General features: G+C 41.0%; 1 protein-coding gene across 1 annotated transcript; it reads right to left on the bottom strand.

The window, feature by feature from the left end:
• Positions 1–323: 323 nt before the first annotated feature.
• Positions 324–8,234, bottom strand: LOC148414462 (Krueppel-like factor 6). Its single transcript, XM_088430502.1, has 4 exons — positions 7,990–8,234; positions 4,172–4,736; positions 2,433–2,556; positions 324–1,708 (listed from the first exon to the last, which is right to left on the bottom strand). The coding sequence occupies exons 1-4, from the start codon at positions 8,125–8,127 to the stop codon at positions 1,657–1,659; spliced, it is 879 nt and encodes a 292-aa protein (XP_088286628.1). The 5' UTR covers positions 8,128–8,234; the 3' UTR covers positions 324–1,656.
• Between the last annotated feature and the right edge of the window lie 5,466 nt (positions 8,235–13,700).

Here is a 13,700-nt window from a genome sequence, read left to right on the forward strand (position 1 = left end):
GATCACGCTGCAATGTGCATGCCAGAACACTAGTTGGCGATGTGACTTATTTCAGAGGAGCATGGAAAGTCACATATCTTGTGCTCACGTAAACAACGGTAAATGTTTTCGATTAAAAAAGAAAAAAACAACTGCCACCCCTTCTGAAACACTGGAAAGAAAAAAACTATTTAAAACCAAACCCTGTCATATAGTTGAAAAAAATGTCACTTCTTGCAAGGAACCAATTGGGTTTAATTTAAAAAAAACAACAACGCTAATTTGTATTTTACAATATTAAAATTTGTTTTAATTGTATAAAAAAAAGTGTCTGATTATTTAAAAAAAAAAAAGTTCAAGTGGAATTTTCTCCAGTAAAAAGTTTGCAAAATGGCGGGTCAAATCAGATTTTATCGAGCAAAACTTGAATGCTTTAAAGTTTGACTTTTTTTCCGGAAAAAACATATTATCGATAGATTTTCTAGTCATAAAATTTTACTTGTCAAATCCACTTTCTGGGATAGTTAAAAAAAAATCTCTTTACTTTGTTGACCAAAAAAAAACCTATAAAATTACAAAAACTTTTATTTGAACGCAAGTAAATTGCAGAATACCTAATTTATGTCAGAAGTTTATTAATCAAAATTGTAAAAAAAAAAACAACATTTTTTGTTGTAAATTGTATCAGCAATTAAATTAAGCAAAACTTGAATATTGCAAGAAATTATGAAAAGTATCAAATTAATTCATCTCACAATTCTAAACTATGTTTTGTGACAGAAAATGTCATTACGATATTAAAGTCAGATTTTTTTTCCCCAGTAATGACTTTTTCTTTAAAGACCATAGCTGCATTAAAAAAATAAACATAAAAAAAATTGAATCCTACACGAGGGGAAAGGGGGAAAAAAAATTCTAAGAAAAAGGATGGATTTTGTCAGAGTTTGAAAATGACCCGATTAAATTTCGATCAAAGATAATGCATTTCCTTTCCAGCGCATCTGTCCATGACACTCCACTTCCAACTGTTTTTCTTTTTTCCCTCTAGCTTACCAGACAACAAAATGAACTTTCTGCCATGTATGTTTTCAGACAGGCTACGTCATACATTGCACATTTATTAGCTGCACCAAAAAAACAAAACAAACAAAAAAAAAACCTCGCTCCTTGCTCCCGCTTCAACTTTTTTTTTTTTTTTTTTTAATAAAGCAGGGAGCTGTAATTCCACCTCCAGGGCTCCGGAAGGCGCACACGAGCAGAGAAGCGCTCCTCTGCTATCCACTCTTGAGACAAAAAGACGGCATTCGTCCACCATGCACACCGCACTTCAGCAAACCAGCGCAGGCATCCGCAGTCCAAACACTCCATCGACCCACAAAATGTCCCATGATCCTTAGCGGTGGTGTGAAGGGCCGTTAAAAAAAAAAAGAAAAAAGAAAAAAAACGTCCCCACACCATACTCTTTTCTGGAACGCTGCTGCTCCAGCACGGAGAGGCGTCGGAGGCACTGTGTACGGTGCAAAACGGGAGCCTGCGTTTCCTTCCTGCTTTTTCCCCGCCGCCCGGAACGTCGCCCGACGCCACGGTGCCCCGTCGACACGCCGCACCGGCCTCGCTGACGCTACACAGGTCAAGAAACATGTGCCTGATTCGTCCCGCTTGGCCTTCCACGTCGCCTTAAATGTGCCTCTTCATGTGCAGTGCCAGGTGGTCAGAGCGGGAAAAACACCTGAGAAAAGGCGGAGAAAGATTGCGTCACATTCGCTTGCTAACCCACAACCTGCTCGATATTTTGCTTTGTTTGACATGTGACATTAGCATGTAGCATTGGCATGTAGCATTAGCATCTAGCATTAGCATGTAGCAAAGCAAAAGCTGTCATTTATGTCAAGTAAAGAAAAAACTTTGTTGAATGATATTCTGTACAAAGAAAGCATGACAAAAACTAATATCGCCAGATTGAAGTGAGAATTATTTTACATAAATAAAAACTATAGAATAAAATTATGAAGCAATAATGAGTCAAGTCAGATTATAGAGAGAAAAATAAATTGTGGTCTCACAAGATTAAAGGTTAAACTCATTTCCTAAGTAAAAAAAAAAGCCTTTTATTAGCAGAAAAGTCAAGCTATTTTAATAATAACATCTTTTTTCTGAGGAAAAAAAAGTGAGAATTTTTCAACATTAAAGTCCAACTTCTTTTCGGAAAAAAAATACTGGACAAATGTTTTTTTAAGTAGAAAAAGTGACAAAATATTGAGTCCTGATAGTGTTTTGTGATGTGTCAAATTAGCATTAGCATGCTGTGTTTGCAGGAAATATTGCAAGTCTCATTTTTTAATGAAAAAATTAAAATAAAAAATAAATAATGTCAGACATTTTTGGCAAAAAATAAATAAATAAATATATGAAGCAATGATATATTTGTCAAGTAGCCAAGCGATATTTGGTACCTGTCACAGTGACTGCATTTGAATGGCTTGGCTCCAGTGTGCTTCCTGAAGTGGCGCGTTAGCTCGTCGCTGCGCGCAAAACGCCACTCGCAGCCTTCCCACGAGCATCTGTACGGCTTCTCGCCTGTCACACAAACACACAAAAACACACAAGCGCGTAAGCCCCCACACACACACACACAAACACACGTCAGTCCATTTATTCAACTCCAAATCACGTTAAATGCAACGCTGCTGCCTAATATGTCTGCTTATTGCTAAAAGTGCATACGCTATATTAGAGTGTTCATTATATACACCAGGGCTTCTCAAACTTTTTGGACTCAGGGAACCATTTCAAAAAGCAAATTCTCCGAGGCAAACATAAGTGACCTTTTTATTCACCAACAGATTTATTTTGAAAAAAAAAAATGAAAATTGCAAATTGCATGCCTCCTTATAACGGGTTAATTTCCCAGGTTACTGCCAATTATTTAGTCACAAAGAGCATAATAACACAAATATATATTATTTTATTGAAAATTAAAATTATTTCACAGACCCCTGCAGTCAGGCCATGGACCCCCCCCGGGGGTTTGCGGACCCCACTTTGAGAACCACTTGTATATACCATAAATTTAGAACTTTAACCTGCATTTTTTTCTCGTGATTTGAGCCCTGTGGCGCATAGTTCAGGCTCATCTGCATTTTTTTTGTTTTTTTTACTAGCCACCAGGGGGCAATCCACTGGTAAAGCAAACGTATGTCTCTATTCAAGGTGTCATGAAAATTATGTCTAATATAACAATGAATAAATAGAACAATGGCAGTGCTAAAAATTAAGTAAATAAATAATACATGAAATAAAAATAAAATAGATGATAATATGGGTTGAGGTGAAAAACAAGCGAGGTTGCCGTGGTATGCAGCTTATGTAATGTGTGAGTGTGGTGGCATTGATGTCATGGGGGGGGGGGGCTCATATGGTCGGGCAAGCATGCAAGGAATGCAACTTCCTCCGCTAATAGGCGGCACTGCAGCTGTAAACAGCGAGCCGGCGGGTCAAAGTTGACGAGGCTCACATATGAACGCCGGCGAGCTCATGAACAGAAAGGCAAATAGCGCTATTACCAATTTTGTTTTTGTGCCCCGACGGTGTTCTCATGAAGAAATGTGAGCCGTGTTTGCAGGATAAACATCCTCTGTTTGACAACATCAAAGGATATTTCCTTCACTCAAATAGAAAAATTGAAGTGCCACTTCATTGCAAAAAAAAATCTTTTATCTCTTTTAGCATGAGCGCCTTTCTTTCACTCGTTCGTTTCATCAATTCGATGAGGTGATGACACATTTCGCCTGAAAACTGGCCTGTGTGTTTATGCAACCAATTAATTTGTGTCCATCTCTTATCTTTTGCGCTACCTGAGTGTGCTCAGTAGCAAACAATGCTGTCTCATCTGTTTGGGTGGGATGCCATTACATTCGCTGTCTTGCTTGGACAAAATGGACACAACAGAGGACACAAATGAACAGCGTGAGTCTCAGGAAGACATGACGCGTTGTGTGCAGAGGATAAGGAATATACACCTGTGAGTATTTTCTGCATTGCTTCTCGGCCTCTAACCTCAAAATCGACGATGCTATTTGTTAGCTTGTCTATGATATTCCCCATTGTGGGTTAGCATTAAGCTAGCAGAAGAAACCCAAATCCACTGGTACCTCAAGGCCCAAGTGTATTTTGAAAAGTGGGAGGTGCATACCTGTGTGGGTGCGCTGGTGCGCCTTGAGGTGCGAGCTCTTGGTGTACACCTTCCTGCATCCGTTGAAGAGACACCTGTGCACTCGCCTCCTGCCGTCGGGCGACGCCTCCCCGCCAGAGAGCCCCGGCCTCTCCGCCCCGCCGCCCATCCTGCCCTTCCCGGCCGCGTGCGGGCCGGCGCGGGCACCGCCCCACGCCTGCGCGCCCGCAGGGGCCAGTTCGGGAGAGGAGGGCGGCGTCCCGATGAGGACGGCGGCGGCGGCGCTAAGATCCTCTGGGCCGTCGCCCAGAAGGTCGGCCAGCGAGCCGGCCGGGAAATCCAGGACGGGCGACAGTTCCTCGGAGCTGTCCGATGCCTCGCTGCTGGCGTCCGAGTGGAAGCAGCAACCGGGGGCGCCCTGGTTCTCCGCGGGATCCTCGTCCTCCTTGCTTAGCTTGGGATCGGCCGCCTTGTCGCCGCACGCCAGCATCAGTTTGCTCCACAGGTCCTCCTGGTTCTCAAACTTCAGCTCGGAAGCCGACACGTACGGCTCGGCCTGCAGGTAGCGCTCTAGCTCCAAGCATGTCTAGGGGAGACAAAACGACAACATGGTCAGCGATTTGTCATAACTCAACCGCTGGTTATTTTATATGCAATTAACTTGCAATGAATGGCTTATTAGCACGCTTTGATTTGATATGCGTTTGTGAGCGTAAAAACAACTTTTCACTGGAATTGAAATAGTCTGCATTAAAGCACTCCATGATAGATGTCAAATTGCATTCTCGCGCATGTAAATTTGTTGCCATGGTTCAAATTTGGACTTGGGTCTTGTTTAAAATGATCCCATGTGAAACACTGAGAGTCTGCATTAAAGCACTCAAGTAGTACTTCTTGAATTAGAGCCCAAATTACATTCCTGATTATCGAAAGAACTTTTCACTGAAATCATGATGGACAAGTTGCATACAAGAATTTACACATTTCTAGTCTAGTGGGTGAAAGTTAGAACTGGTTCTTGCTCAAAAGGGTCACGAAGACAGTCTGAAACTGAGACAGTCTACATTAAAGCCCTTCATGATGGCATGTGCTTATTTCTTGATTTTGGTTCCAAATTGCAGTCTCAGTCATAAAAACAACATGGATGTTGGTGGTTAAAATGTTCTTGTACAAAATATTCTAAAATATATGTACAATAACATTCAAATGCAGCAACCTCGTTGAAATTCAAACTGTCTGCAGTAAAACTCCTCAAGATTAAACCTTTTTTTTATGTCAAGCTGACTTTCTTAACATAAACATTTGTTTGAAGGGTTGATGAATTTGTAACTGGCTCTTGTTTACATGGTGAGAAAATAAATTGCTGAAATTGAAAGAATCTGCAATAAAGCACTCCATGATTTCAAAATAACACATATTTGATATAGATTTCAAATTGCATTCCTGAACCTAAAACAAAGTGTTTGAGGTTGAATTACTCTTATTAGTTCATTGTTGTGGCAAACTCATTAAAATTTCAAGTCTGCATTAAAACCTTTCATGATTAAACCTGATTTTGTAACATCAAGAATTCCTGAACATAAACATTTGTTTGAGAGGTTGAAATGTGTTCTTTTTTTGTTCAGAACAATGAAAACTTGCTGAAACTGAAAGTGTCTGCAATAAATAAAGCGCTCTATGGTAGCTAAATATAACACCATCTTGGTGTAGATGTTGAATTGCATTCCTGCAACAAGAAACGGGTGTTGAGGGTGGACTTGTTCATTCTTGTTCAAAATGTTCATGCGGCGAATTCATCGATATTGAAACTGTCAGCATTAAAGCTCTTAAACATTTGTTCATGATGTCAAGTTGATTTCCTGAACAAATCATTTGAGAAATTGAGAAATTTGTAACATGTTTTTGCTTACAACTGTGAAAATTTTGAATCAGAAAGAATCTGAAATTAAACACTTATTGATGGCAAAATATGACCTAATGTTGATAGAACGCAATATGTTTGCTTTCCTGATGAGACTATCCAGTTGTAATGTTTTTTTTTAATTCAAATTTCAGCATTTGTTGAAGCTGAAAGTTTTTGCATTTTGGTGCCACAAGATTGTTTCTTTCAAGCGTCAAAACGCCCTGCTGAAAGTAAAAAGATGTGCGCTCAGGGCAGCAGGGAGAGTTAGCAGCCGCTTACCACACGCTGGTGCACTGTGTGTTGTAAAGTTTGTGCCCGAAAAGCACACGCCTGGACTACAGTTAGGAGATCACCGGACATGGGAAATAAACGTATGCAGGCTTTTATTCAACTTGCGAATAAAACCCGAAAAAGTCAGCATTAAAGCGCAGTCTTATATTTCTTCCACACTTGTTGCAAAGCTTCCAGCACTTTGCTTCCAAAGCGTAACGAGCAGGAAAACTTCAGGCGAATTGGACACGGAAGACTCCGAAGGCCCGAACCAGGAAGGAGAATGTCGCCGAACATTCCCAACCGCTGTCTGTGGGCCAAGTGCTTGTAGATCTTTTAGCGCCATCAATTATTCAGCATAATGTGGATTTAATAATGCATTTGGAGGCATGGCTAGAAATAACATCGCGCGCCGGGGACCTGAGAGGAAGATGGGGGGGGGGGGTCATGGAATGGGTGCGTGTGTGCGCTCCATAAAAAGCTCCAGCATGAATACTGCAAGATCCACTTTGGGAATGTAAGCGGGGGCTTTGGAGGCCGCTATTGTGGGTCCGACGTGGGCCAAATTCCGACAGCAGCAAATAACTGCTAGATGACTCATTAAGAGAATCTGCAGCGGCATTCCCAGACAAAACGTGTGGCAGAGAAGAATGTTGGACACAAAGTTTAGAGGCGCATCCCACTCCCAGTTGAAACGTTGCAAAAACCTCGGAATTTGGCTCCCGGCCCGCCTTGGGGGAGGTCGGACAGAAAGCCGAGGATTTTTCCATTTGAATGACAAAGAGGGAATCATCCAAATAGTCGCATGCAAACTTGGAGCGCTCGTGGAACTTGAAAGAGTCTACATCAAAGCGGAGAGCAACGGAATAATTGCTAAGACCGTAAAATTAGACATTCAATGTGTTCCGGATCAAAAATTGTTGTAGTAAAAAAGTTGATTGAGAGTGAAAGAGTTTGAATCAAAGCACATCAAGTCCCTGAATAACAACATTTGTTTTGGTTGGTTGGAATCGTCCATTCTGCAGTCCAACTTTGGAGAACTGATTGGAATGAAAACAGTCTGTATCAAAACACATGACCATCCCACAAAGTTATGTCTTTAAAATGATGTGAAATAAGACCTATTCACTCGCATTTATGCAAACAAAAATACGGTTCAGCACTTGAAATTCAGTTTGTCCCGTTTGAAAACTTTCACGTGTGAACAACTGATAGAACTTGAAAGAGTCTGCAATCAAAGCACTTCAATGTCACGCCTCACGCTTGCATAATTTTGATGCCGAATTGCATTCCTCCAAATCAAAACTAGCAGTCGATAGTTCTCATTCATTCTCGTTCAGAACATCAAGTGAAATCGAAAGAGTCCGTATTAAAGCATTTCATGAAGCCAAACTCAAATCGCAAATTATAGTTAAGGGGTGATTCCTTGAAAAGCGAGGTGATTTTCTTGTTGTTTTTATTTCTAATGCCAAACGGGAAGAGCAAGAAAATCGTCAGCTGGGTAGCTGTCAGCCAGCGCGCGTGCACGAGTGACAGCTCCGCGCACGCGCGCACGAACCGTCGCGCATGCAAAGTTTGCTCAGGCACGCAAAGCGACGCCATCAACAAGTTGCGCTTAAAATAAATCTTGAATTTTTTTCCCTTGCTTTTGTTTTCGTGCGCTTACCTGCTGCCAGTACTCCTCCAGGGACGGTAAGGCGGAAAAGTATCCGGTGTCGTGCACAATCTGGAGCTCCTGGAAGATGCTGCACATGGGGATGACGTCCATCTCAGCCGGCTGCTTGGTGGTCCTTCGAGCGCGCATGTAAGTCACGCCGGTTCCGGAGCGCAGCGCACACTGACTGAAGTCAGCACCCGAGCGTCAGCTCCCTCTAAACTCGTCTCTTCCTCCTCCTTTTCCTCGCTGTTACAACTCCACACCAACATGCACCACGTGATGCCGTGACGTTCCACGACACTCTAACCAATGAGCCGCAAGGCGCGTTCAACCCGCCTACTGCTGTGGTTTGCACCAATAGATACCCGCAATTGGTGCCTCTGCCCTTGTCTGATTGGTTCCGGAGCCCTAAGCGACTCGTAATTTTGATTGGGCCGCTCAGGGGCTATTTTTAGACCACTACTTAAACGAGCTCCAAACCAGGAAGTCAAGCGAGAGAAAAACGCTCGGCGGAGAGCGAGCGGTTCCGGACAGCGAGTGAGTCTCCGGAGAACAGCGGTGCGACTGGCGCTCGTGTCCGGCTGCGGAGAACGAGCAAGCACCGCTGAATCCTGCTACTTAACATTAACACCATCTGCTTTTTCCCCCTAACGTCCATACTGAATTCATGAAACATTATTGTATGCGAATGCAGGGATTCTTACGGGTGGAATATAGAGCCAAAAAAAATGCACCTATTTGAGAAAAATTTGAGAAGCTGTCATTTTATGAAAATTAAATGAAGTATTTAAACATTCGTTGGATCAAAAGATAAAAGTTCATTGCAAAGGGAAAAAAAAAGTCAAAAAACGATATTTTTAGAGAAAAATAAAGTTGTGTGGCGAGGCGAAGAAACCACACGTTGCTGTGCTAGTGGAGATCTTTACTCTTCGCATGCCATCACAAAACTGGTACAACAAAGTCCAAAACAGCAAAGACAAAGCCAACAGGTTCAAAGCATCAAAGGATCATAGAGACATGCCTACTGGGTGAGAGACATGGTCCTAGTGTCCGCCACAGTTGTGCTTTTAAACGGATGGTCCACCTATTCAATCATTTCAGCAGTAGGAAGTTTATCGTTTTGTTTCGATTATGAAATTATTTCGCATCAAATTAATGACTTTAAAACACATTTTTTCCACTTGCTGTCAACTGAAAATGTTGACGCTCAAGGCTCGCGTATCAACCAATCATGGCTCACTGTTTTGTCATGTGACTTTCACAAATCCTATATAAGAGCGCTAGCTCTTGAATAGATTTATTTATGAACAAACAACAAAAGTATTTAGGCTTAAAAGAGTCGAATGAGTAGAAAAAGAATTTTAATTTTCGAAACATTAGACTAAAAATGTTTTTAATGTAAAAAGATGATCTTGAAACATTTTTCTTCATAAATCAACTTGTTTTCATCAAAAATAAGACTTTTTGTTCAGGTTGAAAAAATGCATTATTCTTTATTTTCTTTTCAGTGCGGCCTCTTCCTGCTCAATAAAAAAAGTGCTTGGAAAACGTGAAAATGTGAAAAAAAAGTGAAAATGGAATTGGAATAAGAAGGTCCAGGGGGCGCTATAACATATAACCGTGAGCCCATTTGAGTGAATGTGAGGCTTGAAAAACGGAATTTCCTGGGAAAAGGCAGAACAACAAAAATGGAGCTGGGTCTTCTAGTTTCCCGATGACTTTCCCAATAAAAGATTCCAGAAAAGATCAGGCCTCCCTCCCAATGAAATGCCCCCCCCTCTTACCGCAGCAGACTTCATGAATATTAATCAGATGTTTCATCGTTCCTTACGTTGGCGATTTATGTTCTTGATTTGCGTCTCATTAGGACGTCAACGTCAAAGGTGCATTTGATAAAATGTCACATCGTATTTACGGGCCCACACTTCACTACCCCACCCCTCATTTAATACCGGAGACAACGTCATTGAGAACCAGGGAACCTGCTTGAAACCAAACCAGCAAACAGCCCAAACCAGGGGTGTCAAACTCATTTTTATCACGGGCCACATAGTGGTTGTTTTTGTCCGATAAATTTAAATTTTAACTCATTCAATGCCAATGACTTAATTTCACGTTTTTTGTACTTATGTATTGATTTAACACTTAAGTATCTTGGATTTAATGTCCGGACTCTTAACGTGAAAATACGTCCCTGGCATTGAATGAGTTACTGTAAGTATGATCGTCACAAATTCAGAGGCCAGTAATAGGGGAAAAGGGGGCAAAACAGGTGGTTATTCATTAAAAATGTTTAAAAGTTGATGACAGCTCGCAAATTTGGCATTTTTGCCAGAAACGTGAATGTAATTAGAATTTCACACCCCCCCCACCACCAAATTAAAGGAACAGCGACTTCATGTCTAGTGGCGACGCACAAGGGACAAGTGTTTCTCTGGCGACCATGTTAGCGCCGGGTGGCTAACGCTCACACACATACACACTCGTGATTTGTTGCCACACTTTGGAGCGATGATGATGCAGACATACATTTGATGATAAAAGTAATAAAACGCGCCACTTTTCCACCGTAAACTTTACGACACTTTATTGTCTCCAAGTAATTAAAAGAGCATTAAGTTTAATGTGCGGCACATTTACACACAAACACCCGCGCAGCAAAAAAAAAAAAAAAAGCTCATAAAACATGTTTACGTTTATGTATAAGTACTGGTGAAAAAAAAAACATATTTTACTAGTAAAAATAGTGAAAAAAAATGTTCTTTTACTTCCAAGCTTTACAAACGTGCTTTATTTTGAATCTGAAAAACGTTTATCAATCAATTAGCATTAGCATTAGCATTAGCAAACGTTTCTCAATCAAATATATCAAGTGCTAACATATATATATATATATATATATATATATATATATATATATACATATATATATGAGCATATGATCTCAGCCAAGGCTTCATTATCATAACATCGTCCCCTGTGACGAGTCAACAAAAGTCTTGTGATTTTCGCTTTTCGGTTAATCTGTTTTGAATTTCTGCAGAGGAAGTCTGCGGATTGATACGCTTGGCAGTGGAACGGTCAAGGTAACAGGCGGGCCGCTGTTTGTGCATCATGGGATGAAGATGACTCATCAGTGCACGCGCACACGCGCGGAGGAATAAAGTGATTCCAGACGACATGAAATAAGTGGCGTCCATGTTCAAAGTGAATGTCTTTGACATTCATTCAATTGTAGCAGTCTGTGGTTGCCATGGAAACCGTCACATATTTCACGTCCGATGTTTGGTCGGCAGTCGGAGCGACAACAGCTTGTTAGCTGTTTTGTTTTTTTTCGTCATTAAATCATTTTTAGTCAGCTGGTTGGTCAGCAGGGTGATGCATAAAGTACAGAAATGATTTCCACGAGACTGAGATTGTACCAAATTGAAAGCTTGAAGAGAAAAACAGTTGTTAAAGACGGAATGTCTTGTACTTGAAAGTTAACCCTTTCACTGGCAGCTGCTTTGAAAGCTTCAAACATTTCCCAATACTGTCAAGAATCTCAGTTATGACTTCAATTGTTGACAATTTTTTTGTTTATGCCATATCATACATACTGTATTTTCTGTTTTTGTGCGGGGTGCCTTAATTTGTCCATTATTCCTTAAGACAGATGCAGGACATGTAACATCATCTGGTTTATTTTTATTTACGTATCATGCAAAGGAGTCGCTATAACATAATTTAGCAATTCATTTCAAGTTCCAATTCATTTGCTCTTAATTTGAAAAGAAAGCCCATACTCTTCCTGTCATTGCATTAACCCATTTGCAGTATTTTGTCCAATCTTTTGATATTTACATCAGAGGCATTTCACATCAAAGGGAAAGCATTGAAAGTAGACACTAGGGAGCTGAAATTTCACCCAAATGGTAATATGTCAAAAATCAACACGGCGTGACCACTTATTATCAAACTAGCCAAGGATTTGGAGGAAAATGTCCCAAAAATGGTCAAAATACCGCACGAGAGTTAACTATCTAAACCAGCTAACACGCTAGCTAACCAACTAACCATCCAACCAAACGGCTAAGTAAAAACTTGCCTCGAGATACCATTGCAAATGTAGTTCCACAAGTTTCACATGGCTATCCTTGAAGCCTAAAGACATGACATCACTTGTGACATCACGTTACACATGTAATACACAATTTTATCTGCACGTAGGTCAGGCCAATGATCAACGATGTCTCATCGACGTTCAACGGCAGCAATGAAGAACTAATGTAAACGTGTTGAAGACATGACATGGTGCGGGTGGAGCGTGTCCTCCGGATGACCGAGTGGGGGCTCGGCGCATTATTAAATCCAATCAGCTAGTGCAGCGGTTCTCCAAGTGGGGTACGTGACAGCACTTCATGTGACATTTACAAAAGGATTCCTGGTGACAACAAACCTAATTTCATGCTTTTTTTAAATCAATGACTGACAGACCAGTGAATGGTCAATGGTAGTGAATGAGTTTGCAAAATGAAGGCAAACTTTTGCAATGGAGTCTCCATAACACAATCTAGCAATAAGTTGTTTCATGTTCCAGTTAATTTGCCCTTAATTTGAAAAGGAAACCTGTACTGTTACGATAATAACTTTAAAAAGCATTAAGATTTGTTAACATCTGTCGAAAGCTATTTTCTTGAAAGGCTGAACTAAAGTAACCAAGCAATAAGCTAATTAAAAGAAAAAAAACGACCGAGTAAACTAACTAGATTTTTTTTTTGTCCACCCCAGTGCTTATTTAGAAAAAAAAACAGCCTGAAGGAGGACCCTTAAGAAAATAAAAATAAACTCAAGAAGCGATTTTCATTCAAAGGTCAATTATCTGTCTTCACTAGTTAGCAAAGTCAGGATAAGTTGATCCTTTGACCTTTTCTGCAATTGAGAGCTCCTAAATTGTTCATGTCAAGTGCAGAGTTTTGCTTTATGTGTTGGCTTGCTCATGTCATGTTCTGTTTTGCGACTTTTTCTTGCTTTCCGAGTGCGGCCAAGTTTTACAATGAGTGCGTGCTTGCAGAAGGGCATCATGGGAGTTCTGCCGCTCTCCCACGCAACCGGCCCAACATTGGCGGCAGCTGCAAATGCCATGAGAGGAGCCAAAGACTCTCAGAGAACCCCCACATGACCCCCATGCCGACGCCCACAAATAGGAACGTGACCCCTTTATTCCCACTGTAATACCCCCGCCCCCAAACTCCGCCCCTTTTTCCTTCTTCCTCCGCACTCCGAGGGGAATCCTCCACCCCACCGGCGGAGTTCCACATCCTGTCCGATCAACTCGCCTGCAAAACATCAGCAACTTTCTCAAGATGTCTCATATTTACGATGCAGAAAACTTTTTGAGACCTCCGCCAAAGCACTTTATGGCGTACGCGAGACTTTAACAGGGTTTCTGCAGGTATCAGCAATTTAATGCTTTTCAATGCCGTGACAGCAACAGCGTAGCTTTCTTTTCAAATTATAAGCAAATGAAATTGAACATGAAGCAACTTACTGCTAAACTGTGGTATAGCTGACTCCTTCATGCCTTTATTTTGGCAAATTGTATACAATGCACATTCGGTCTGTCCATAAACTTCATAAATCTATACAAGCTGTATGCGTTTTTAATCTCGCAAATTATGCAGAACCAACCAATCCGTTTACTAAATACATACTCTCATATTCTATGACTCCATCAAATT

Source organism: Hippichthys cyanospilos, chromosome 12 (genome assembly GCF_059441005.1).
Source record: "Hippichthys cyanospilos isolate Australia breed blue-spotted pipefish chromosome 12, RoL_Hcya_1.0, whole genome shotgun sequence".
NCBI classification, from domain to species: Eukaryota; Metazoa; Chordata; class Actinopteri; order Syngnathiformes; family Syngnathidae; genus Hippichthys; species Hippichthys cyanospilos.

What these genes read in the sequence shown, in the direction of transcription:
- LOC148414462 (XM_088430502.1), bottom strand. Translation starts at nt 8,127, where the DNA reads ATGCGCGCTCGAAGGACCACCAAGCAGCCGGCTGAGATGGACGTCATC. An exon ending in GCACCAGCGCACCCACACAG is followed by an intron (nt 2,557 to 4,171) that starts GTATGCACCTCC and finishes TTTGTGTGACAG; the next exon opens with GCGAGAAGCCGTACAGATGC. An exon ending in AAATGCAGTCACTGTGACAG is followed by an intron (nt 1,709 to 2,432) that starts GTACCAAATATC and finishes GCCTTTTCTCAG; the next exon opens with GTGTTTTTCCCGCTCTGACC.